Source organism: Mus musculus, chromosome 1 (assembly GCF_000001635.26).
Source record: "Mus musculus strain C57BL/6J chromosome 1, GRCm38.p6 C57BL/6J".
NCBI classification, from domain to species: domain Eukaryota; kingdom Metazoa; phylum Chordata; class Mammalia; order Rodentia; family Muridae; genus Mus; species Mus musculus.
The window spans coordinates 105,614,088-105,639,631 of NC_000067.6; the positions used below are offsets into that span (position 1 = coordinate 105,614,088).

The window sequence follows — 25,544 nt, forward strand, 5'->3', positions numbered from 1 at the left end:
TGAGAATTTTTCTGCTTATACAGATCAAACAAATATGCAGTAGGCTTCCTATGTATTTCATTCCTGGAAACACCATGATTGGTTAGCCAGTACCAAAGGTCCAACCGAGTCATGCCATTATAAATTTCACCTCTCCTGTGCTGACCATTACTGGGTATGTTATTATAAACATTCTTTTGTCTACGCTGTCCATTATAATAACTAGAATCACCTTGTCTCCGGCGATTCAATGCTGCCACCTGGCCCTTGTTACCTCGGAATCCAACTAAACCCAGTGAATTTAATTCATCTAATTGAGCAGAAGCATCTCCAATGCTAAGATCTGGCACAAGGAAAAGGGAAAGAACAAAACCCTTCAAATGTGCTGGTGCCCCTCTCACCAATTTGCGTCTTATAGAGCTAGTGAAAGGCATATCTTCTGGACCTTCCCATTGTGGACAATTATGCTTTACACAATATATCCACTCTAGCATTGCAATTTCCCTAAGTCTTAAAATCCCTTCATCAACACTAAGCCACGGAATATCAGGCATCTCCAAGTCATTTCCAGTAGGCCATCTTTTGATAAACACCTCAGCCAACCATTCAAACAAACTTTTGACACCTTTTTTAACTATGCGAGCTTCCGTATTAAACCTAGAATCTCTACTCAGAGGACCCATGTCAATAAACTCAGCCTGCTCTAGTTTTATGTTCCTTCCACCTTTATCCCACACCCTTAAAATCCATTCCCACATATACTCACCAGGTTTCTGCTTGAATGAATTAGCAAACTCATTAAGCTCCTTAGTAGTGTAACGAATTTCCTCATGGACTACACTTTCTACCTCCCCTCTAGGAGCCTGTTTTGCTTTGAGTCTGGTTACAGGTCTAGAAGAAACCATTGGTGGGCCTTGAGAAACATCAGAAGTGAAAGTCATTGCTGGTTTATCAGACTCTGCAAAATTAATTTCCTCATGTGGTGAAGGCATTATTTCAAGGGGTGGGGCTGAGGGTACTACTTCCTCAGGTGGGGCAAACCCTTGAGAATCTGAAGATTCAAAATTCTCAGCTTCAACATGGTCTTCCCACACATCCCCGTCCCATGTTGTAGGATCCCATTCTTTGCCAATTAGAGCCCTTACTTTAACTGTCGACACACTCTGAGGCTGAGACTTGAATTTTCGCTGTAGTTCAGCCAACCTTACAATGAGAGTTTCTGTTTGATTTTCTGCAACTTGAGCTCTATTGCTACAAGAGAGAAGATTCTCCTCAAGGACACACTTAGCAACTTTTAGATCCAAGGATCTAGCAGTTACTCAGTCTCACGCAGCAAGCAGGCGAAGGAGCAAGAGCAAGAGCTAGACTCCCTTCTTCCAATGTCCTTATATTGTCTCCAGCAGAAGGTGTAGCCCAGATTAAAGGTGTGTTCCACCACACCTTTAATCCCAGATGAAAGGCATAGCCCAGATTAAAGGTGTGTTCCTTAACTCGGAGATTCAATCTTCTGGAATCCATAGCCACTATGGCTCAAGATCTTCAAACCAAGATCCAGATAAGGATCTCCAAGCCTCCAGATAAGGGTCACTGGTGAGCCTTCCAATTCCGGATTGTAGTTCATTCCAAATATTGTCAAGTTGACAACCAGGAATAGCCACTACACCCCTGCTGCTGCATCAGGCTGCAGCAGCAAAGGGCCATCTTCTATAAGCAGCTTAAAGTACTTGCTGCCATTAACCAGTACACTTGTGCCCTGGACTGGCAAACAGCTACCTGGCTACTTAAGGTTGCCCACAAGTACAGGTCAGAGACAAAGCAGGAGAAGAAACAAAGGCTACTGGCCCATGCTGAAAAGAAAGCTGTTGGCAAAGGTGATGTCCCAACTAGGATACCACCTGTCCTCTGAGCAGGTGTCAATACAGTCACACGTAGGTGGGGAAAAAGAAGGCTCAGCTGGTGGTGACTGCCCATGAAGTAGAACCCATTGGGCTGATGGTCTTCTTCCCTGCCCTGTGTCAAAAGATGGGGTCCCTTACTGCATCATCAAGGGAAAGGCCAGGCTGGGGCACCTGGTTCATAGGAAGACATGCACCACAGCTGCCTTCACAGGTTAACTTGGAAGATAAGGGTGCTCTGGCTAAGCTGGTGGAAGCAATTAGGACCAATTACAATGACAGATACAATGAGATCTGCTACCACTGGAGAGGCAACATCCTGCGTCCTAAGCCTGTGGCTCACATTGCCAAAATGGAAAAGCAAAAGGCTAAAGAACTCGTCACTAAACTGGGTTAAATGTACACTGCTAAGTTTTCTGTACATAAATATAATTACAAAATTTTAAAAAAGAAAAGGAAGATAAATCCTCAACAAGTGATAGGATGAGAAAAATGCATTGCTTGATGAAGAGGCACCTATCAAAAAATGAAACCAAACTTGTCTTGGGAGAACAGCAAAGCACATTCCAAATTCAATGGCTAAAAAGCCTATCACTGTATTTGTTTATTGTTATGGAGTTCCAAAGCATTTGCAAAGCTCACTGAGTTTCCACATCATGATAAAAAGAGGAATTAGAGAATCAACTGATGTGAAAGAGTACTGCCTGGAGACTCCAGTTCTGCTTCAGATCTGAAGTGAGAGTCTAAGAGCAAGCTGGGTCAGCAGGGCATGTGATATATAAATAAATTTGGTGTTTTCATTTTAGATATTAAGGAGGGCTCTTTAAACAGTCAGAGACAGCTAATGTAAGTGTTTGGGTCCTCCGTTAGGGTAACAGTTGGGAAAGTGAGACTTCAGGCAGGAGTGGATTTCTGAATGTAGACAGAAAAGAAAGGCAAAAGGGCTGGAGGAGAACTAATATTATCTGCTGTACATTCAATGCATCACACCTTAGGGATTACAATGCTGAGCGGTTAAGCCAAGACTCTACAGACTTTTAAAACTCTATTGTCATGAACCAATCATGAAGCCTAACATGTAAAAACTTTAAGGATAGACAGATTTGAGGATCTGTCATTTTTCCCTTTGGGGCTAGGGTATTTCTCAGCAGTAGAGTATTTACCTCACATATATGAGGCCTTGGGTTCCATGGAAGGACTTCAAAGAAACAAACAAACATTTCCACCAATTTGTGATACAGCACTTGTTGGGGGCTGGAGAGGGGACTTGGTGGTTAAAAGCATTGGCTATTCTTCAAAAAGGACCTGGGTTCGATTCCATGCACTTGAATTGTGGTTCACAACCATCAGTGACTCCAGTTCCAGAGCATCTGATGCCCTCTTCTGACCTCCATGGGCATTGGGCAGTCAAGCAGGTCAGAGGCATGAAAACATCCATACACATAAAATAATTTTTTTTTAAATTTTAAAGTCTTTAAATCATACTCACCTTACTCTATACACCACCTCTCTTTAGAAAACAAGAGACAAAATCAAACCAACCAAAATTTGAAAAACATGATATACAAATCTGTAAAAACAAAATCTATAAAAACACAAAATTGGAAACCATAATATGTAAGCAAAAGACCAATTAGACAAAAAAATGCCCAAACAAGCAGTATGAGATTAAAAAAAAAAAAAAAAAAGTCGAGAAAAATAGCAATGAGTTTGTTTTTTGTTGGTTATCTATTTCTGGGTCTGTCCTTATAGTTAACATGAAGGGAAACTGTGATTACAATGTATTGTGTGAAAATAATTTTTCAGAGAAACTTGAAAGATTGGAGAGATGACTCATTAGTTAAGGGCACATAGTTCTATTGCAGAAGACCTGGATTTGAGAGGACCTGAGTTCAGTTCCCAAGTACCTTCATGAGACAGCTCACAGCAATCAGTAACTCCGGCTCCAAGGGAATCTGTAACCTCTGGCCAACATGGGCACCCACATATACATACACATATACATAATTAAAACAATAAAGATAAATTTTAAAAACTTTGTTGGCTTGCCTCATTGATCACTTGTCCAGCAATGAGGTAACGATGTATAGTGTACAATTATTACATTATATTCACGCTACTCAGCTGGAGAAAAGTGTGGGGAGCCGCACTCACATTTGCCATTACATGATGGCGCTGACAGCTGTGTTCTAAGTAGTAAATAATCTGCACATGTGCAGGGGCAGTTTTCCCGCCATGTGCTCTGCCTTTCTTGTGATGACAACTGGGCCGATGGGCTACAGCCAATCAGGGAGTGATACATCCTAGACAGAGGATAATTCTCCTTAAAAGGGACGGGGTTCTGGCACTCCCTCTCTTCGTCTCTTTCTCTTCGTCTTTTCCTCTGCTCTCTTCCTCTGCTCTCTGCCTCTCTCCCTCTCTGTCCCTCTCTCTGCCTCTCTCTCTGCGTCTCTCTGCGTCTCTCTCTCTTCCTCTCTGCCTCTCTCTGCGTCTCTCTCTCTCTTCCTCTCTGCCTCTCTCTGCCGCGCTCTTCCTCTCTTGCTCCTGAAGATGTAAGCAATAAAGCTTTGCCGCAGAAGATTCTGGCTTGTTGCATCTTTCCTGGCCGGTTGCGAACGCTCGTAAGTAAATAAACCCCAGAACACAAGCAGTCACAGACTGATATTCTAAAAAGACCAGGCATGCCACAGAACTGACATTATCTTATTAACTATATTACAAACACATACAAGACCTAAGACTACTTAAATTTCATTAAATATAGTAAAACAACTAATAACAACCCCTTACAATGGAAAGTACTGAACAGTGTATTATTTGAGGCAAAGGGATGATGAAAGGAGAATTGTGATTAGAAGCCTGGATTCAGGTGCAGCTCTACACCATATAGCACCACAATAAAAGGCTCAGAAGATGATCTCGTCCTCCACAGAGTAGAGAAAACCATGCTGAACTCTATGTGAAGGTTGTTATGAATACATCAGTAAGATATAGGTCTGGCCAAATCCTAAAATTCACTATTTTGAGGACAAAGTATAAGTTCTGAACATGCACACATGGATTAATCTGCTTACTGCCATTTTCACTCTTCCTATACACAGGCTTAATCTGGCAACTGTCTGCTCCAACACAGTTTTGAAATAATCTGTTTCTAGTCAGTCTTTTGTTCCAGGGGAAAAAATTCATTTTATATATTACCTATATTCTGTGTTAATAAGCTTTCCTTTCACAAAACACATCCCAGACAACTATCTACAGTGCTGCTTCTCTTTAAAATCTCTTCTCAACAGAAAATATGGGTTATTTTTAATGTTCTATAAAAAATGAATCCTATTTTTTACTATGAGAAATTATTTCTATTCTAAATTCCACAAATCTAATAAAATAAATCCCATCATTTTATACACACACAAGCTGTGCTTGTCAGTACTCACTGGTAAGATCTTAGTGGCTTTGTCTGCAGAACTAGGAGTTGGACATGGCCTTAGATATGCTACACAAGCAAATACGATGGAGCTCCAGCTCCAGCCCCTAATAAGACATTAATTTACCTTGTAACCAGTGTTTTCATCTTGTAGTACATAAGTGAGAACAAATAATTTGGAAAACCATAACAATTCTGAATAAGTTATAAAAGTTTGATGACAGCTGTAAAACAAATAAACACTGTATATAATTGTGTATACAAATTGGTTTATACAGATAGGCAGATGGATAATTACTTTTTGAAGGTTGGGCATCCTAACAAATTGCACAGACTGGATTTAAACCTATGGGCTCAAGCAATCTTTCTGCATCAGCCTTCTGAATAGCTGGGAATACAAAAGTACACCAACCGCACACAGCACAAATTACATTTTATAATGGTTTTGATGAAACTAGTGTAAGGGGCACTGAGAGTATAGAGTAGAGGTACATTCCAGAGGAACATTCATGAGGTTCGGAGTTCAACTCACACAAATGCACAACAACAAATCCACTTTGCTACTTTTGGCATCAAAATAGAAAAGACAAAGGTCAGAACTTCAGAATGTGTAGAGGTTAGAGGAGAGATAGAGCCTGACTCTGCCTCCTTCAGGTCCATCTGATATTTGTTAGTGTGTGGTAATGAAGAGTCCAGACAAATCACCTCTGATGATGACAAGATTTGCTTGTGATTGAAACATATAAACCAAGAGGGCTGGAGAGATGGCTTAGTGGTTAAGAGCCCTGGCTGTTCTTGCAGAGGACTCAGATTCTATGTCTCACAAAGTGGCTCCCAACAGCTGCAACTCCAGTTCCACGGGATAAAGTTCCTTTTCTGGTCTCTATGAGCTTCAGGTATACATGCAGTACATATGCAGACATGTAGGTAAGCCAGCCCTCATACACAAAATAAGAATAGGCAAATCTTTTTAAAATGTGTAAACACAGGAATAGCTAGAACTCACAGAAACTCCTGTGATCAGACCACAAAGCTAGAAATACAATCAGAGCTACTCAGAGGGCATTTGGGAACAGATGGGGCCATAAAGAGAGCAACAAGAGGAACAAGTAAGTATTCAGTCAAGAACCACTGCACCTGGTCTTTAGAGAGACATGCTGGTTCAGGATATGGCTGGGACCTCACATGTGGCACCTTAGAGCAGAGAAAAACAGACCTGACAAAGGAATTGTTAGTGTGACTAGGAATTCACCTCTACTTTAGTGTTACTGCTGTAGGTCACTAAGTATTCTGATAAGATATTCACTAAATCCTACAAAGCCAATATTTCTAAAAACACATGCATTCCATTACAGTATCCAGATCTGCTGTTCGTTTGCTACAGTATATATTCTTCAGAGTATTTAACATGAGACTTCTGGAGTAGGGTAGTGGATTACAAGTTTCCACCATGTGATTATATGCAAGGGAAGGATCATGTAGCAAAGCATAGTATAAGTCACCAATGCCAACACACTGGCAGTCTTTTCTTTTTCTTTTTTAAAAGATTTATTTTATTTAGATGAGTACACTGTAGCTGTCTTTCAGCCACACCAGAAGAGGTCATCGGATCACATTACAGATGGTTGTGAGCCACCATGTAGTTGCTGGGAATTGAACTCAGGACCTCTGGAAGAGCAGTTAGTGTTCTTAACTGCTGAGCTATCTCTCCAACCTCCACACTGGCAGGCTTAACGGCTCAAGAGATTCTTGGTTCTGATAGACCCTATTTCATGGGGAAATTTGATCTGACAGTGACTTTCCTGTTTGACAGGCTAGCATTAAAGAAGATCAGCATTCTATATCTGGGGTGCTACATCAAGATGCCATCTTAAGAAGGCGCCTTGATTTAAATTTGCCTGCTACAGAGACCTGGACAATTCCCACAAGACAGCATCCTGCCACCATGTCTAGGTGGAAGTCGGGCACAAGAGGTATGTGTGGAGTGGGGAGATTCAGACAAATTCACTGAGAACAACATGGATCAGTGAATCCAGTCTATGTAAGCCACAGTGTCTGTGCCCTCACATTCAGTAGCAACAAATAAGACCCATTACCTATGGGTTATTTGTCCATGCTGGCAATTGCTTAGACACAGGAGCTGCCTCCTTTCTACCAAGTTGGTTTCTTGCTGGTCTAGCAGCTCTGGGCCCATGTACAGATCCCTAGATTTCTGCAGGGTAGTTTGCTGCTGTACTCTGAAAGCAGAGCACCAGGCTCCCTGGCTTATCCCTATCTTATCATCTGATGCTATACTTAAATGGTACTAAGGGTCTCACTAGAAAATTCATAAATCTGATAGTTTCAGTGAAGCAGCAGGGTAAAAATCAATATATAAAATCAGTTACTTTTCTATCAACTAGTAAAGAACATGTTAAGAATGAAATCAAGAAAACAATCCCATTCACAATAGCAAAACAAAATACTTTAAAAATAATCTTTAAAGAAAAAGGGGGAAGACCTCTAAATGACAACTATAAAACAATAAAGAAACAAAAACAAACAAGCAAATGAACAAACCAAAAACAAACAAACAAATGAACAAACCTGAAAGAGGAAAAAAAGACCTCCCAGGTTTGTGGATCAAAAGAACTGATACTGTTAAGAATAGCTATATACCAAAAGCTATCATCAGATTCACTGGAATCTTCATCAAAATAACAATCATTATAGATACAGAAAAAAAAACCCTAAAATTTATACAGAAGCACAGAAGGAAGAATATGAATTGGCGATGCAGTCCTAAGGAAAAGAAACAATGCTGAAGAGACCTCAATACCCGATTTCAAATTAAACTGTAGAGCCATCGTAACAAAACCAGGATAGAAGTAGTATAAAATCACACATAGATCAATGAAACAGAATAGCAGATCCAGAAACAAACTCACAAAACAACAACTTTTTTGTTTTGTTAATTCTTTTATTTAATTTTTATTTTCAATCACCCTCTTCTGGCATTCTCAGATAGGCACCTTACATCCATGTGGCAGACAGACAGACACACACACACAGACTATTAAAAATAAATCTTAAAAACAAAAACTATATTGAGAGTCCCTGTTACTCTAGTTAAAAGCTAGCATCATTAAAATATAAAAAAATAAAAGCTGGCCAGGATGCAGAGAATGGGCTATGAGAGCATGGTTGGTGGGAATACAAGTCAGTAGATCGGCTCTAGAAATCAGCATGGAGATTCCTCATATAAAAAAATAACGAAATAATGAAAAGAAGGAAGGAAGGAAGGAAGCAAGCTAGATCTACTCGGAGTTATTCATCTGAAGGAATCTGAATATATAACTCAAATACCAATACATCCATGTTAATCAGGGGACTATTTACAACAGCCAAGTTATGGAGTCAGCCTAAATGTCTGTCAACAACTGATTTACATATAAAGTGTGTTACATATACAAAACAGAGTGTCATTCAGTCATAAACAAATTATGTCATTTGTAGAAAAGAGGAAGAAACTTAAGAACATATTAAATGATGTAAGTCTGACACAGAAAGACAAACATCACGTTTTCTCTGATGTGTGGATCTAGACTTTTTATTTTTAAGAACCAGTGAGATGGTGTAGCCGCACAATTATCCTTCTTGTTAAGCCTGACAACCTGAGTTCCAATACCCAAACCCATATGGTAGAAGGAAGGGACAGACTTCTATAGGCCGTCCTCTGGTCTCACTCAGTATAATTGGCCCACAGCACTTGAGTGCGCGCACACACACACCCACACCCACACCCACACACACACACACACACACACACGGATTTTAAAGAGGAAAGAAATGGCTGGAGAAGTAACTCAGTGGTTATGAGCACTTGAAGCTCCTCCAGAGGATCAAAGTTTGATTCCACATCCACATTAGTGGTTCCCAACTCTACCTAGAACTATAGCTGCAAGGCATTTGATATCATCTTATGGGTTCTTTGGGTACCTGCACTCATGTACACACATACACAGAGAGAGACATATACACGCATACCAAACTTTTTTAAGTCTTAAAAAAAGGAAATGTAAATTAGAGGGGCTAGATGAATGACAATGTTGCGAGTTTGCAATACCAGTACTCAGGAGACAGAGGAGTTAGAAGGCAGTCTGGGCTGCAAAGAGAGATTCTGTATTAAACAATCAAAAAACAAAGAAGGAGAGAGGCAGCTGTGTGGGCCAAACAAAACAAATACATGGTCACATCTTTTTCCTCCCTATTTGGCTAAAACCAGGAAGTCGTCACAGGGCATTATTAAAACAAAAATACTTAGGGATGCTTCATTTCAAATGCAAATTTCTCATTTACTGAAAAAAAAAATTACCTTCCAGAAGTAATAGCCCAAAACCAATATAAAAGTGCTTTCTCTTTTCAATGCAGTAGCTGCATTGGAACTGAAAGTCTGTCCCTCTATACTGCCATTCCTGAGTCTCCTGTCTCTCTATCAGTGGATGCTCTCACTTGTTCCCATCTTCTCTAGTGAATTTATGGTACTACACTGCCTACTTCCTAGTGGATCCACCTTGGTGGCTTCCAATAACTCCTCTCATTAGAGAGCTGAGTCCTCAGCTGGGTACTACTGCCATACTTTGCTGTTTCACACCCACCTGTAACACTTCTGAACCCAGAGATCCATGGGTGCTACTGCATGTAAGCACACTGGTTGTCACTGTTTCAAACGTGTGCTGAGCAAAGACTTTCTGTATTTCTGGAATGTCTGTCTCGCATTCCTCTCAGAGGTATGAACAAGCCTTTTCCTGACAGCACCTTACCATACTTAATTACAGTTGCTATAAATTTCCATCTATCAGCAGGTTTGAAGCTCTGCAAGAGTTCTTCTAAAAACAATCTGTGCTCATTCTATATTGATCATTCCTTAGCATGCTGTGCAGTCAGTTTTTGCCCTAGTTGTTTGTTTTGCTATCTTTCTATATGTTCTCACAGGGCTTTGAGTCCAGTACATGTGGCACTATTTATTTTCTAGCATCAAGTACAGGATCTGGCACAAAGCAGGCAAACCATAAATACTAGTTAAGTGTTCATGTAGTTAAAAAGCATTACAGATTATTTCTTGGCAATGGCTTAAATTGATGACAAATGTGAGCTATTGCCCTCTGTTGGGAGTCATACTGTACACCCCAAGACCTTGTGTTGATGTCCTGACCCCTGACACTCAGAAGAGTAATTTTATTTGCAAATAGAGTCTGTGAGGATTGCAGCTTATGTATTAAATGCCCCCCCCCCAAAGGACCATGTGTTAAAGGTTTGGTCCTTAGCTTGGCACTGCTAGAAGGTGATAAAGACGTTTTAAGGACCTAGGCCATGGATGATGGCACAGATCTGTAGTCACACACTCAAGAGGCACAGACAAGGGGCATCAGGAACACAAGGCTATAGTTGGCTACACTGCAAGTTCAAAGACTGCCTGGGTTACATGAGAGACTGTCCCCAAACAAAAAGAATGAAAGGCAGGGCCTAGTAAGACGTTTTAGATAGTTGGGCTAGTACCCTTAAAGTTAATATAGAGTGCAGTCACTTTAAGCTCACATGCCACTAAGCAAGGAGCTTGAACTACCACACACTCCCTGCCAGAATATAGTACTTCCTCATCACAGGGCCAATGGAGCTGACTGGTCATGGAAAGAGATCTCTAAAACCATGAGCCAAAATAAAACCTACTCTTTCTTAGCTGGTATATCTGAGGAATTTTGTCACAGAAAGTTAACTAACACACAGCTACAATCAAGCTAACATGAACTAATACTGGCTTGAAATAATCCTAATTCCAATGACTGCTATCCTTAACAGGAATGTGAAATATCCACAAGTGTGTGCACACACATACAAACATGCACGCGCACACACACACATCTATGTATGTATGTATTAACATATGAGGAACACATGTGAGAATAGTCTAGAATGATTCCTCTATAAGGCAAAGAACACCTAGAATTGCAGGCAGCCACAGGAAGTTATATGGCTCAAGAAAGGATCTCTTCCCTAGAGACTTTGGAGGGAGCAGAGTCTTAACAATATTTTAATGGGGGGGGGGAATGGAATATAATATTTAAAAAATAAATTAATTTTTTATAAAGAAAAAATAATCTCTAGAACTAAGAAAAGAATTTTGTTGTAACAAAACAGCCATGTTGAGTCTTCCACTAGCAGCTTTTAGATGAAGATGTAGAACAATGAGTTCTGCCTGCACCATGCCTGCCTGGATACTGCCATGCTCCCATCTTGATGATAATGGACCTCTGAACCTCTGAACCTGTAAGCCAGCCCCAATTAAATGTTGACCTTAGTAAGAATAGTTTTGGTCATGGTATCTCTTCACAGCAATGAAATCCTAACTAAAACAGAAGTTGGTACCAGAGACTGGGATATTGCTGTGATAGGCCTGACCATGCTTTTATTTGAAAGAATGTGGATTTAGGGAATTTGGATTTGGAACTCAGTGTAATGCTTTAAATGGAGCTTAATGGGTCATCCTAGTAAGAATATGGTAGATTTTGTTGCTGGGAGTAATTTGAACTGTGTTGACTTGGCCCAAGAGGTTTCAAAGGAGAATTTCAGAATGTGGCATAAAGACTGTTTTTGTGGTATTTTGGTGAAGAATGTGGCTACTTTTTGCTCTTGTCTGAAAAGTCTGCCCGAGGCTAAGGTGAAGAGACTCTGTTTAATTGCATTGACAAAGGAAGTTTCAAAAAAGCCCAGCAGAGACTTTGTTCTCTGGTTAAGTCTTATGAAGAGAAGTTTGAACAAGCATAGCAAGCTTAGAAAGGAAAAATATAAAATATATGGTTCAAGTATTAAAGGGGTACCAGGAAGTGAAATGGAGCAAAATCCTGTGTTCTAGGAGATAACAGATTAAGGGAGTGGGACCTTGAGGCAAGATCCTACCCAGCTAAATTTAGATCCAGGCTTGGTGGTACACACCTTTAATCCCAGGAGACAGGCATGCTGATCTCTGTGTTCAAGGTCAATCTATAGAGCAAGATCCAGGACAGCCAAGCTTAGGCAGTGAAGGATTTGGAAAACATAAAGCCAGTGATAATGTAATAGTACAAGGGGATCATGTTCTAGTTCCTGCAAGCAGAAGAACTCTGCAGCTTCAGCCATGTGGCTCTGTCTCTTGAGTTAAGAACTAAAGGAACTACTGGGACAATTGATGCTGGTTAGCTGGAGCTAAGAAATTAGCAATGATTAAGAAGAGATCAGTATCACTGAGGTGAAATCTTCTGAAAATTGTTTTCTGGGAGCACAAAGAAGCTGTTCCAGAGATAGCCAAGGTTGTTCCTTGTGCTGTGGCTAGACTTGGTAATATGTAAGAGTTACCCAGGTGGTACTGGTTTTGAAGGCATGAAGGTGTAATGAAGAACAGCCGAGGCTTGGCACTGTGAGAGGTCATGGAAGACCATTGGAGAAGGTGTAGCCTCAGCTGTAGTTGAAGGTCCAGGACTGAAGGGGTCATGCAAAAGAGTTTAGGCTTGGCACCATGAAGAGAGCCTATGAAAGGCTATTGGTGAAGCCTAGTTGGAGTGGAAAACCCCAGTGTATTGGAGATGTCAGTATCATGGGATGATCACCAAGAATAGCAGCCTTAGTGGAGTGGATCAACCTGAGCTTAGAGTGCTACAGAGGGCAGAGCTGGAGAAGTGATGCCAGCCCTTAGGAGGAGCCTAAAAGATCAAGTGGAATCCCAGACTCTGAAACAAGAAGCTGTAACACTGAAGTTGCCCTGGAGACTCAAAGATGTTAAAGATGTCAGAGCCATGGGATACATGCTAAGGAAAGCTGCTAACAGGGAGTGGAACCAGTCTAGGAGAAAGCAGTTTGTTGCAGTCAACAAAGATGAAAAAGGAGTGGAGATCTGAAGACCGCTTCGACATCAGCCATGGAGATGCAGAGTTTGGAATTTGCCCAGCTGGTTTCCTGTCTTTCTTTGGGGATTACAGTTAAGTGATTGGATAAATTTCAGAAGAGACCTTGAACTTTGAACTTTTAACATTGTTGAGACTGCTGTAACTATGAGGACTTTGAAAGTTGGACTAAATGCATTTTGCATTATGCTGTGTTTAAATATGCGCCCCCCCCCCATACATTCATGTGTTTGAACAAGTCTATGGGTGCAAGGGAGTGGAATGTGATGGTTTGTATATTCTTGAACCAGGGAGTGGCACCATTTGGAGGTGTGACCTGGTTGGAATAGGTGTGTCACTGTGGGTGTGGGCTTAAGACCCTAACCCTAGTTGCTTGGAAGTCAGTCTTCCACTAGCAGCCTTTGGATGAAGATGTAGAACTCTCAGCTCTGCCTGCGCCATGCCTGCCGGGATACTGTCATTCTACCATCTTGATGATAATGGACTGAACCTCTGAACCTGTAAACCAGCCCCAATTAAATGTTGACCTTGATAAGAGTAGTTCTGATCAAGTTAGTTAATGCTCATTATACAGGACACAGGAAATACTCAACATATTAAAGTAGGGGTTCATGTGTTTGTTTGCTTTTAAGGGTTTTGGAGAGGTTGTTGGGGAGCCAGGTTATGTCAGCCCACAGTTCAGTAAATAATACAGCCCTTCCTGGCAGGGAGGTCCTGGTGTCAGGAGCTTTAGGCAGCTGCTCAAGTTGTATGCAAACTCAGAAAGCAGAGACTGGTGAATCTAATGTGGTTTGAAGTTCTAAAATTTGGGCGCGTTATTTTGTATTTGGAACTTTTTCTTTGATAGGGAAGGAAGTGACTACTTTCCCATCTGTGAAACATGTTAGTATGGAGATAATGGAACAAATGGGGAAAAAACGCCTGTCTTTGCCACCAGGAGTTATCCCACCCCTATCCCCATTTCTGAGGCAAAGAACATTATGCTTGTTTGTTTTTCTAAAGGACAGTGTAATGTACACTGATGTCAAGATAAAGCATGTAAAGATTTTTTTTAATTATGCAAATTTGCTGAAGGGCATTTTTTTGCCAGATACACAAAAATTGCATTCAAAGAAACACAACTCTGGGCTGGAGAGATGGCTCAGCGGTTTAAGTGCACTGACTGCTCTTCTGAAGTTCCTGAGTTCAAATCCCAGCAACCACATGGTGGCTCACAACCATCTGTAATGGAATCCAATGCCCTCTTCTGGTGTGCCTGAAGACAGCAACAGTGTACTCACATACATAAAATAAATAAACCTTTAAAAAAAAAAAAAAAAAAAGACCTGTTATGATAGTATGCAACACTATCCTCTTGTGCCAAAACTCAGGAGCTCGAAAGGCAAGGCCAGGCCAGGCCAGGCCTTTCTCTTATCTATTTCCCCTGCTGCATACCAAGAAGAAACTAACAACCTTTCCACATAGTCATCTTAAAGGAAAATTTCTTTACTGACTACATCTTTTAATGAAAACATCATTTTAAAAGAATCAATGATTGTCAAAGCTAGCCTGGTCTACATAGTAAGTTTTAAGACAGGGCTACAAAGCAAGACCCCGTCTCAAAAGAGACCATCATCAACAAAAGAACATATAATAACATGTTATGCTTATGAGAAGACAGAAATGGGTATTCTAAACAGTCCACATAGTCCCCTAAAAGTGTTACTATCCTTTTTTATTTCATAACTATTGAAACACTGTAAAGTAAAGTGCATTTTAGAATTATCATCAATGTTGTTCATTCTTCAGGGTGAACGAGTATTTGGAGGGCAAGGAGTTTTACATGTTATTCAAAATTTTATTACAAAAAATTTTCACTTAGCCATGGTCTAATATTTTATAACAGCCATTTATTCCTTTCTAGAATATCTAGCTAGACAGAGGGAAAAGTGTTGGAGATTAGTTTTAATGCTTTGATTCAACTAGAAATCTACATTTCCAAACACTTATAGTCCTTGTCCCTAATTGGTTTTTAATCGATCAATAAAAATGCTAAAAAGGAGATGGGGAGGGACCCTTAGATTTGCAAGGGTTAGGATGCAGGAGGGAGGAGAAGCAAAATTGCCATGACTTGGGGAAGAGAGATGGATAAGACTTCGAGCTGCAGAGGGAAGATCATCTGAAGTGTAGGAGCAAAGGGAAAGCAGCCTCCAGAAGGGCTGCCCAGAAGCATGTTGGCCAGCAAAGACCAGCGGGCTTCACAGATGGTAATAGGGCAGCAAAGTTAAAGGTAGACTTAGAAGATGTTGAGCTTGGAGTACCTGAGGGAAAAGTATGGTAGCCGAGGGAGGATTAGAACTGCCAAGCCTTAGAGTAGGCAAGGCATTTCAAAAATAAGCTAATATGTGTATGTCTTTTGTTTGTGGATCCAAAGAGCTGGGTGGGTTGCTGGAAGTGTGACCTGCTGGGAGCATAAAGTGGAGTAGCAAAACTCACCACTACAGGATAGCATCTCATGAAACTAAAAGCAGAAACAAGGGCAAGAGTTATTTGTGGGCCAAGTTTCTTTCTTTAACATGACCAATGGTGCAGAATCACGCAGTCACTCATGTCTGTAAGAATGAATCATTTCCCAAGCACATATGTAACTTATGAAAGCTGTTTTTAATTTTTTTATTATATGTGAGTTGTAGCTGTCTTCAGACACTCCAGAAGAGGGAGTCAGATCTCATTACGGATGGCTGTGAGCCACCATGTGGTTGCTGGGATTTGAACTCAGGACCTTCAGAAGAGCAGTCGGGTGCTCTTACCCACTAAGCCATCTCACCAGCCCGAAAGCTGTTTTTAAAAACTGACGTCAGTTTAATGAAAAGATTGTGTGCCTTGTAAATGATCAGGAAATCAAATTGGTGACACAAAGAAAGGCTCCTCTCCAACCCAGTGTATGCATGTGATCTAAGTGAGGGCACTTCCATCTGTGTACTTCCATATGCTTTCAAGGAAACAAATATATGAAAAGGAAGTGATTAAGTTAAGAGGAAAATATATTGGGTTGTCTAAATAAAAATTTACATTTTAAGTACTTACTTCTTACATAATAAGTTTCAAAGAGAAGAGATATTCTAACTGATTGTTCTCCTGTGTCAGGTGCATAGCTCCTGCCTGCTTCTACTGCCCCAATAGCATCTTAAGAGAACCCTAAGTCTTCTTTCTTATTGCATGGCATTATTTTTTCTTCAAATTTTGTTTTGACTATTTTAGCTATGTGTGCCAGGCTGACCTTGGACTAGTAACAAGCTTCCCATTCGTTCTCTTAGCTGGATCACAGACCTGCACCACCATGCCTAGAAAAACTGAGCACTTTGGAAATACAATGTCTTTCCTCCTTTCAGGGCAGTGAGTTGAGCATTTCAAATTTCTTTTAATCATGTAGTGCCACCTGCTGGTTATGTCTTAGCATACCAACAGCATTTACAACAGCATTTACAGCATTTAGCCTTTGGTTTATTTCTATTTGTCAAAAGGAATATTTTGTAACTTTTATTCTTTTTTTTCAGACGTATTTGAAACGAAACAGGAAACTAGTTATTTAGGATAAAACAGAATATACAATTACAATAAGAACTAAGGCCGGGCGTGGTGGCACACGCCTTTAATCCCAGCACTTGGGAGGCAGAGGCAGGCGAATTTCTGAGTTCAAGGCCAGCCTGGTCTACAAAGTGAGTTCCAGGACAGCCAGGGCTATAAAGAGAAACCCTGTCTCAAAAACAAAAACAAAAACAAAAACAAAACAAAAAAAAAACAACAACAAAAAAAGGAACTAATGGGACTCTTAAAAAACACACACACACAGGACAACATCAGCAATCTTATTTTTCCTATTTTAAAAACCTCTGCTATTCCATTATCTCAGAAATTATTTCTGTTCATCAATTCTTCATAGATTATGAGATGCTCAGGTGAAAAGATGAATTCACTTCCAAGAAAAACATACTGGTGAACAATTTCTCCGGGCAAAAAGAGAATACAAAGGAAAGATATCCTCAGCCAATGGTTTGGACAAGAGACTGGGTCATTTCACTAAAAGACACATCACCACAACTTTCCCTCATCCTTTCTGTTTATGTGCCAACATTTCTTTTATTCAGCTTATAAGACAATACTGACATTCTATGTATACAAAAGTCACTAAAAAGAAGCAGATGATATGGATGTAAAATATTTATTGGATTTAATAACTAAAAAATAAAAGCATCTATTGCATTCAGATACTAGTGATCTTCTGGGGGAGGGGAGTGCGGAGGCAGGAGATATACTGAACACTAAATGCCAGACTAATACATATAGTCACTGCTCTCAAATACCTTCTTCAAAATACCTCAAGGCAAGAAAAAAGTTTTAAGGCATAAAAAATAAAGATTATTTTAAATTGTAATTTATTTTATGTCACACATAACTTCTCAAATAACAGAAAAATAATTTTCAATTTAATATTACTCCTGATTCCTGTATCTTCTAATTTCATATAATTAAATACTAAGCTAATAAATTTTTACTACAATGCTAGCTAATATCCTCATGACACTATTAACTAATAAGCATGCATATTTCTTGCTCTTTGTCTGCAGTCACAGAATTACTGCATGCACACTTTTAAGATTAGTTACATAATGTTCCAAAGTCCTATGTTTACTGTTTTCACTCAGCTTACAAACATCCTCATATAGGTGCCGATGCACTCACCACACTTTCCTCCTTACCTGCCATTAACTGGCTCATGATAAACAACGTGATTCTTATCTAACCTACCTCCTATTGATAAATACAATAATAATTTCTCTGCATATTATCTCAGAATACACTGTCAAAAGTAAACCATTCGGTACAGTTTGAGTATATGTAGTACAAAACCACACTACAAAGTAGTTAAGAGTACAAGAAACTATGGAGACAGTCTGTCTGGTTTCAGATTAGAATTAGGGTTAGAAATCTAAGAAGTCATTTTGTTGTGCCTCATTTTAATGGGAAAATAATAGGAACTGCTTCATAGAGTAAGGGAATAACCTATTTTAATATATGTAAAATCACAAAATATTTAAAAACTAGTAAATAAATGCTCAACAAATATGAAGTCAATATTTTCATAACAACCACCTATGCATTCTCTTTTGATGAATTTTTAGGCATAATTTTCCATTTTATTAAGGTGATATTTTTTCCCATTGCTGTATAAAAAGTTTTGTTTATTGAGGAAGGAAGGTGGCATAGAGGTGAGGCACAGAGGTCAATCTAGGATGCCTTCTTTTGTCTTTTTTTCTTTGAGACAAGGTCTCTCACTGGAAGAACTCTGAAAAATACCTGGTTAGCACATCCCTGTCTGCAACTCCACAATGCTGAGAGTACAATATAAACCACCACAACCAGCTTTTTTTTCGTTTTTCTAACATAGGCTTTGGAAATCTAACTCAGAGCCTCAGACTTAGACACTAAGCACTCAATTGCCTAAACTATTTCCCTAACCTGATATATAAGGTTCTCATAAATTATAATGCTTGTTACATAGTTTATGTTTTCTCCAAATCTGAGAATAATAATCTTTATGGTTTATTTTATGTAGTATAATATTTAGTTCAGAGATAATCAAGCTGTTTTTTCCTTATTCCTTATATTTTGCTTTATGAGTTTTACACTTTTGCTTTTTTAAAAAAACATTTTTTCATTTTTAATTAATGTCAAATTTATGATTGAAGTAAGGTAGGGAACCTGGTCATATTTTTTTCAAGGCAAAGGTAATGTGTTATGCGTAAGCCTTCTCCCCACACATCTGAAATGTAATCTGTAATCAAAACCAAGTATCACATAGATAGCAACCTCTTTATGTACTAGCAAATCAGTGAGTAATCACAGGCTAGACTTGTACCATTACTGCCTTGTAAGTAGTTTAGGATGCATTTACTGTCTAGTAAGGAAAGTCTCTTTGTCCCGTTCTTCCTCAGTATTAATTAAGCTATTCTTGAAATTTTTCTCTATATAAAGTTTAAAAAACATTTTAAACTACATGAAAAATTATTATTTTATATTTAGTAACTATTTTAGACAGTGTTATTATTGTATGATAGCTAACATTATTAGTCAATATTTATTTATATTTTATTATGGCCAAAGTAAATTTTGGATCTTTTCCCACAATACACGTTTTCTATTAGGTTTTACTTTGCTATGAATGGTATCTTTTATCCTGTTGCATATTCTACTTGACTAGTACCAAATATTACAAATCTGTTTTTTGAATTTCTTCCTTTAGATGACAGCCTCAGATGCTGCTGCTCAGACAGTCTCAAACTCATGACCATGAACAATATATTTATGCAGTGTGTGTAAAAATCTAACAAACAAAATACCTCTTGATAATTTTGAGGTTTTTTTGTTTTGGCTTTTTTTTTTTTTAAATCCTGCGGGGAGTTGTTTGTTTTGAATTTTGGGGATGTTGTTTTTTTAGAGAGAGAGAAAGAACAAGAAGTTAGGTGGGTAAGGAGGTGGGAAGAATCTAGGAGAAGTTGGGGGAAAGTAAAGAATATAATCAAAATACAAAGTGCAAGAAACAAAAATGTCAATCAAGCAGAACTACATAATGATAATGCGAAAATACCCTTCTAGTTTCTTTGTTTACCAATCCAGAGGGACCAAGCACCTTGACCTGCTTGCTTTAACTCTTCTATTAGCTTTCCCCACATGCATTCTTAACATTAAGTCATGATTCATCACCCAACACACTTTCTGTTGGTGATGTCTTTAGACCTCCTCTCCTCAGTCGGGTCAACGCACTATTTTTTCTGTTAGCTCTTGTTACTGCCATAATCCACGGCTACATGTCTATGGTATTCACTCAGTAGGCAGGACCTTCTCTGTTCTAGTTTATGACTTCAGTAGGATCACCACATATATGTTTCCTCTCCCCTCTGCCTTCCAATTATTGACTGTACTATATATTGTCAAGGGTAGTAACATTTCCATCCTGTTCTGTACTTCTAATGAATTCTTCCCTGTTTTCCCAAAAGATTGCCTCTAAATTCTGAAAACGAATATTAACATGAATCTGACTAACATTTAAATGCTGTTCACTAGCTAGCAAAGTTATGTGCTATATTTTCTCATCTATCCCATCAGGTCTTGATCCATGTGGTAATGGAGAATTACTTGCCTAATACTCACACTCCCAGCAACTATTCACAATCATGCCACAGCTAAGGTGTTGTTTTGTCAATATTTCCTGTTGTGGCCCTTTCTTAGCATTCTCCTCATTCTGCTACTTTAATCTTATGTCTTTGACTACAGCTCTATTCATTCACTATTCTAGTTTAGAAGAACTGCCTCCTATCCAGAACCATTCTTCTTCAATTTATCTTTAAAGTTTTAGTTGCATTCTTTTCTCCCTTTAAAAAAATACTTATTAGTTGTGTGTGTGTGTGTGTGTGCATGTGTGTGTGTGTGTGCGTGTGTGTGTGTGTGTGTGTGTGTGCATGTGTGTGTGTGTGTGTGTGTGTGTGTGCGTGTGTGTGTGTGTGTGCATGAAAGCCAGAAAAGTATGTTCGGTGTCCTGAAACTGGAGTTATAGGCAGTTGCAAGCTGCATGATATGGGTCTTGAGGACCCAATATAGGGTCTCTGCAGAGCTATAAGCACTCTCAAGCACTAAGCCATCTCTCTAGCCCCTCTTTCCTTCTTTTGGTACATGCTTTCTCTTATTCATTTTGTAAAGTGAGTGTTCCTTTTATTAATATAATAGTTATTTCAATAACTAAAATCTAATATATACAAAGAACTCCAGAAGTTAGACTCCAGAGAACCAAATAACCCTATTTAAAAAATGGAGAACAAAGCTAAAAAGAATTCTCAACCAAGGAAACTCGAATGGCCAGGAAGCACCCAAAGAAATGTTCAACATAAAGAAATGTTCAACATCCTTAGTCATCAGGGAAATGCAAATCAAAACAACCCTGAGATTCCACCTACACCAGTCAGAATGGCTAAGATCAAAAACTCAGGTGACAGCAGATGCTGGCAAGGATGTGGAGAAAGAGGAACACTCCTTCATTGCTGGTGGGATTGTAAGCTGGTACAACCACTCTGGAAATCAGTCTGGAGGCTTCTCAGAAAATAGGACATAGTACTACTTGAGGACCCAGCAATACCACTCCTGGTCACATACTCAGAAGATGCTACAACATGTAATAAGGACAAATGCTTCACTATGTTCACAGCAGCCATATTCATAACAGCCAGAAGGTGAAAAGAACTCAGATGTCTCTCAACAGAGGAATGGACACAGAAATGTGGTACATTTATACAATGGAATACTACACAGCTATTAAACACAATGACTTCATGAAATTCTTAGGCAAATGGATAAAATTTGAAAATATCATCCTGAGTGAGGTAACTCAGTCACAAAAGAACACACATAGTATGCACTCACTGATAAGTGGATATTAGACATCCCATATACAGTCACCAAACCCAGACACTATTGTGGTTGCCAGGAAGTGCTTGCTGATGGGAGCCTGATATGGCTATCTCCTGAAAGGCTCTGCCAGAGCCTGACAAATACAGAGGAGGATGCTTGCAGCCAACTATTGGACTAAGTTCGGGGTCTCTGATGGAGAAGTTGGAGAAGGGACTGGAGGAGATGAAGGGTTTTGCAGCTCCGTGGAGGGAGCAACAGAGTCAACTGGCCAGACCTCCTGGAGCTACTGGGAAGTAGACCACCAACCAAAGAGTACATATCGAGGACCCATGGCTCCAGCTATGTATGTGGCAGAGGATAGCATCAGTGAGAGGAGAGGCCCATGGGCCTGAGGGTGTTCAATGCCCCAATGTAGGGGAATGCCAGGGCGGGAAGACAGGAATGGGTGGGTGGGTAGGGGAGCATCCTCATAGAGGCAGGGGGAGGGAGGATGGCACAGGGAGTTTTCAAGGGGGAGATCTAGAAAGGGGAAAACATTTGAAATGTAAAAAAAGAAAATATCCAATAAAAAAAGGAAAAAAAAAGAATCTCTTCCTTCTGATTCTAGTGTCAAGGGAACAAAATTAACCAATACAGTGTTCAGTCAATATGTGTTTCTTGAAAGAAGATATTAAGACTATACATACGTACACAAAACACTTAAATACATACATGTTGCTATACATATTCACAGACATTACTAAACTTGTGTCATCTGGAAGCCCAGCTTAACCAACTTCTCAATATTCTGGAACAAAGTGACCAGCCTTGACTTCAGACCCATGAGTCTAGAAATACTCACTTGCTAAAAGCATTATCTCTCTAAAAAAATAAAATGAAAAACAATCTTCAAGATCCATACACACACACATATGTACACACGTACACACATATGTGTATGTACATGTACATGCACACACAAAACAAGCATTCTACCACAGTATTCAAACTTTTCTGGTTTATATAATATACCTGTATTTTATAACTTGCGAAAAGTAATTCCAGTGAGCTGATGATGACGGTGATGATGATGATGATGACAATTCCAATGAAATCATTCCTAAAACTCCTATAATCTTTTAAAATCAGAAGTAAAATCTTTCTAAATACAAACTTCCAAGAGGCTGAGCAAACCTGCTAAGCCCACACATATAGTCAGTCATACACATGCACACAGAGCAAGGTCTAGGACTCAGATCTGCTCTTTCCTTACTTATGAAAAATAGATCTTCTCTGAGATTGGAACAAAGAAATCTGGTTCCTATCCATATAGCTCTCATATTTGGGAACCAATATTTCTCCAAATACCACACCTGGCCTTTCCCTGTCACTCTCTACACTCTCCCATAGCCTTCTACATATTGAACAGTTTCTATCACCATGTTCACAGTGATGGCTCCCAAGCCTTCAATACCCATCCAGATCTGACATCGATGCCTCTATGTATAACAAATGAGCCGACATCTTCATATGTAAGGTGAAGTAACCAGGACGGCCATCTTCCTATATAGGCCACTACAGTACCCACACCTCCATTCCTCCTCCAGACACTCACAATCTACAAGGCTTGGCTCATTAGCAAAAGAAACAAAAGATAACTTCGGTTCAGCATCTGCTTTACCAAACAGAAACATGACTTAAATTATACATAAATTAATCCCTTTCATTGGCATCAAATTCAAGTGAATTTTTTTCCTTTAAGTTAATAAAAAATATTTAAGACTTACTTAAATGGTGTAAACAAAAACGGTAAAGTGGCTTCTTTTTTCTGAGTCATTTTCACCTGGGAACCAAGCATGAAAATACTTATTATATTATAAATGAGAAAAAATAATGGATTTCATTCTGAAATATAAATATCAATTAAAATGCCCTCTTTGGGGAAATGATGAACTTTTTATGGAAATAAATGGAATTTTGTGTTATTATATTATACTGTTTTATAAATATTTAAAGAAAAATTAAATAACCTTTTACTATCTCAGTAAGCTGAAACTTAATTATATCAATTTTGCAAAAATAGCACACTATAATGTAATTACAACAATCCTTCCTCAACTCTGAAAATAAAGAGAGGCACAGTTTTAGTCAGAGAATCATGTCTGGAATGCTGTGTTCTCTAGTCTACTTCTTTTGGACACATTCCAATAAATAAGGATTTGGCTTGTAGTCTTTCTAAGCATACATGGCAATCTTATAGTAAGTAATAGTACTCAAAGGCAATTGTGTGCACTCTAACTATTCCCTAAAGCCTGTTTCAGAAATAAAAACTTTGTGACACTAGGCAAATATTCAAATCCCACGATAGTGTTATAGGAAACTATTCATTAAAATATAAAATCAAGTATTTTACTTAACATATTTAAAATTATAGTATAGTTCATTTGTTTATTTTTTCACCTTGAACTGTTCAAGAATCTGTACTGCATTGGTAAACATGCTCTCTGCTTTGAAGAGACCAGTGTTGTTAAGATAACCCACAGGAAGTATTCCCTAAAAAATAAAGCATAAGTATTAATAAAGACAATGGCATTCTGATTGTAAAACAAGCACCTTCCTGTAAATCTAGTACTTTGGAGGCCAAGGTGAGGGATGGTAAGTTCCTGGCCAGCCTGAGCTACAGAGTAAGAGTCCATTTCAATAGAGAAAACAAAGAGCTAGAGAGAACTCAGCAATTAAGTAAGGGCACTGGCTGCTCTTCCAAGAACCTCAGTTCAATTCCCAGCACCTGCTTGGTGCCTTAGGATCACATTTAAACTCCAGTTTCAGGGGGTTCTGACACCCTCTTTTTTCTTAGAGCATCAGGCACTCATCTGGTACACAGACACACATGCCAGCAATAAACTACACATACATAACATTTCAAAAATAAAGAGTGCTTACTGCTCAATGGTTAAAGGAGTTTGTTACTCTTCCATAGAATGAAGGTTTTAGTGTCCAGCATCCCCATTGGGTAGCTTACAAATGCCTGATCAAGTGCACACACATGACTGGTACACACACACACACAGACACTTACACACACACATGCACATACACACATTAAAATAAAAAAAAGAAACAAAACAAAAAGATATACAGATAAATAAGTTACTGGATTAAATCGAAATAAAGCAGAAATAATGAATTACATAAACAAATGAGATTAATTAAAGTCAATTAAAATCGACCTCTGACAGATTACTGCTGTGGTTTGTACCCTAAATGTTCCCAATGAGCACATGAGTAAAGACTTGGTCCCCAGCCTAGTGCTACGAGAAGGTGACAGAAGAGTGAAGAGGTGAGACCTATTAAGAAGTGACAGAAATTTTGGGGGTGGTCATTTGGGTCAGTAGGGGCATACCCTATTATAAGACTAGGGCATCTTGGCCCTTTTGTTTCTCTGTCACAAGGCAAGCAGTTTTGGTTTTGGTCTGCTATATACTCCTGCCTCATTGTGTCAAAACAGACTGAAACCTTTAATGCTGTGAGCCAAAAATAAACTCATTTTATTGCTGTTGATGTTTCATAAGTTGATTACTAGGAAATTTGTTACAGTGGCAGAAAGCTGACTAGTACAACTATGTTGGTCATACTGGTATATGCTCAGTGAATTAAGTGCACTATATACAAAGGATGATCACTGTAATGGTCACTGCTATAATACTTTTTAAGACAAAAGGACATTAAATAAGACACATATATGACAAAGATATTCTATACATATTAAGAATAAAATTAACACACATACTTATTGCAGTCAAGATCTTATTACTTAAAGTTTTGAATTATATTCTATTTTAAACATAAATTTGCCTAGAAAGTACAGCTGGTTGTAGCTTTCACCATTTGAAACCCCCTTTTTTGGTG

The 25,544-nt window shown here is 39.0% G+C and overlaps 1 protein-coding gene and 1 pseudogene across 8 annotated transcripts in view; one reads left to right on the forward strand and one right to left on the reverse strand.

Annotated features, from left to right (window-relative positions):
• The window catches only part of Pign (phosphatidylinositol glycan anchor biosynthesis, class N), a 145,321-nt gene that overhangs the window by 95,667 nt on the left and 24,110 nt on the right, over nucleotides 1-25,544 (reverse strand). For all 8 annotated transcript variants that reach the window (XR_387175.3, XR_387174.4, XR_003955701.1 and 5 more), the window contains 2 exons: nucleotides 24,096-24,188; nucleotides 23,423-23,478 (listed from right to left, as the gene is read on the reverse strand). Coding sequence is in view for 4 of the 8 variants with exons in the window: in NM_013784.3 (NP_038812.2) it covers nucleotides 23,423-23,478; nucleotides 24,096-24,188 (149 nt within the window). In the remaining 4 variants the exon portion in view is untranslated. The remainder of the gene's footprint in view (nucleotides 1-23,422; nucleotides 23,479-24,095; nucleotides 24,189-25,544) is intronic.
• On the forward strand, nucleotides 1,650-2,316 carry Gm8004 (predicted gene 8004; annotated as a pseudogene).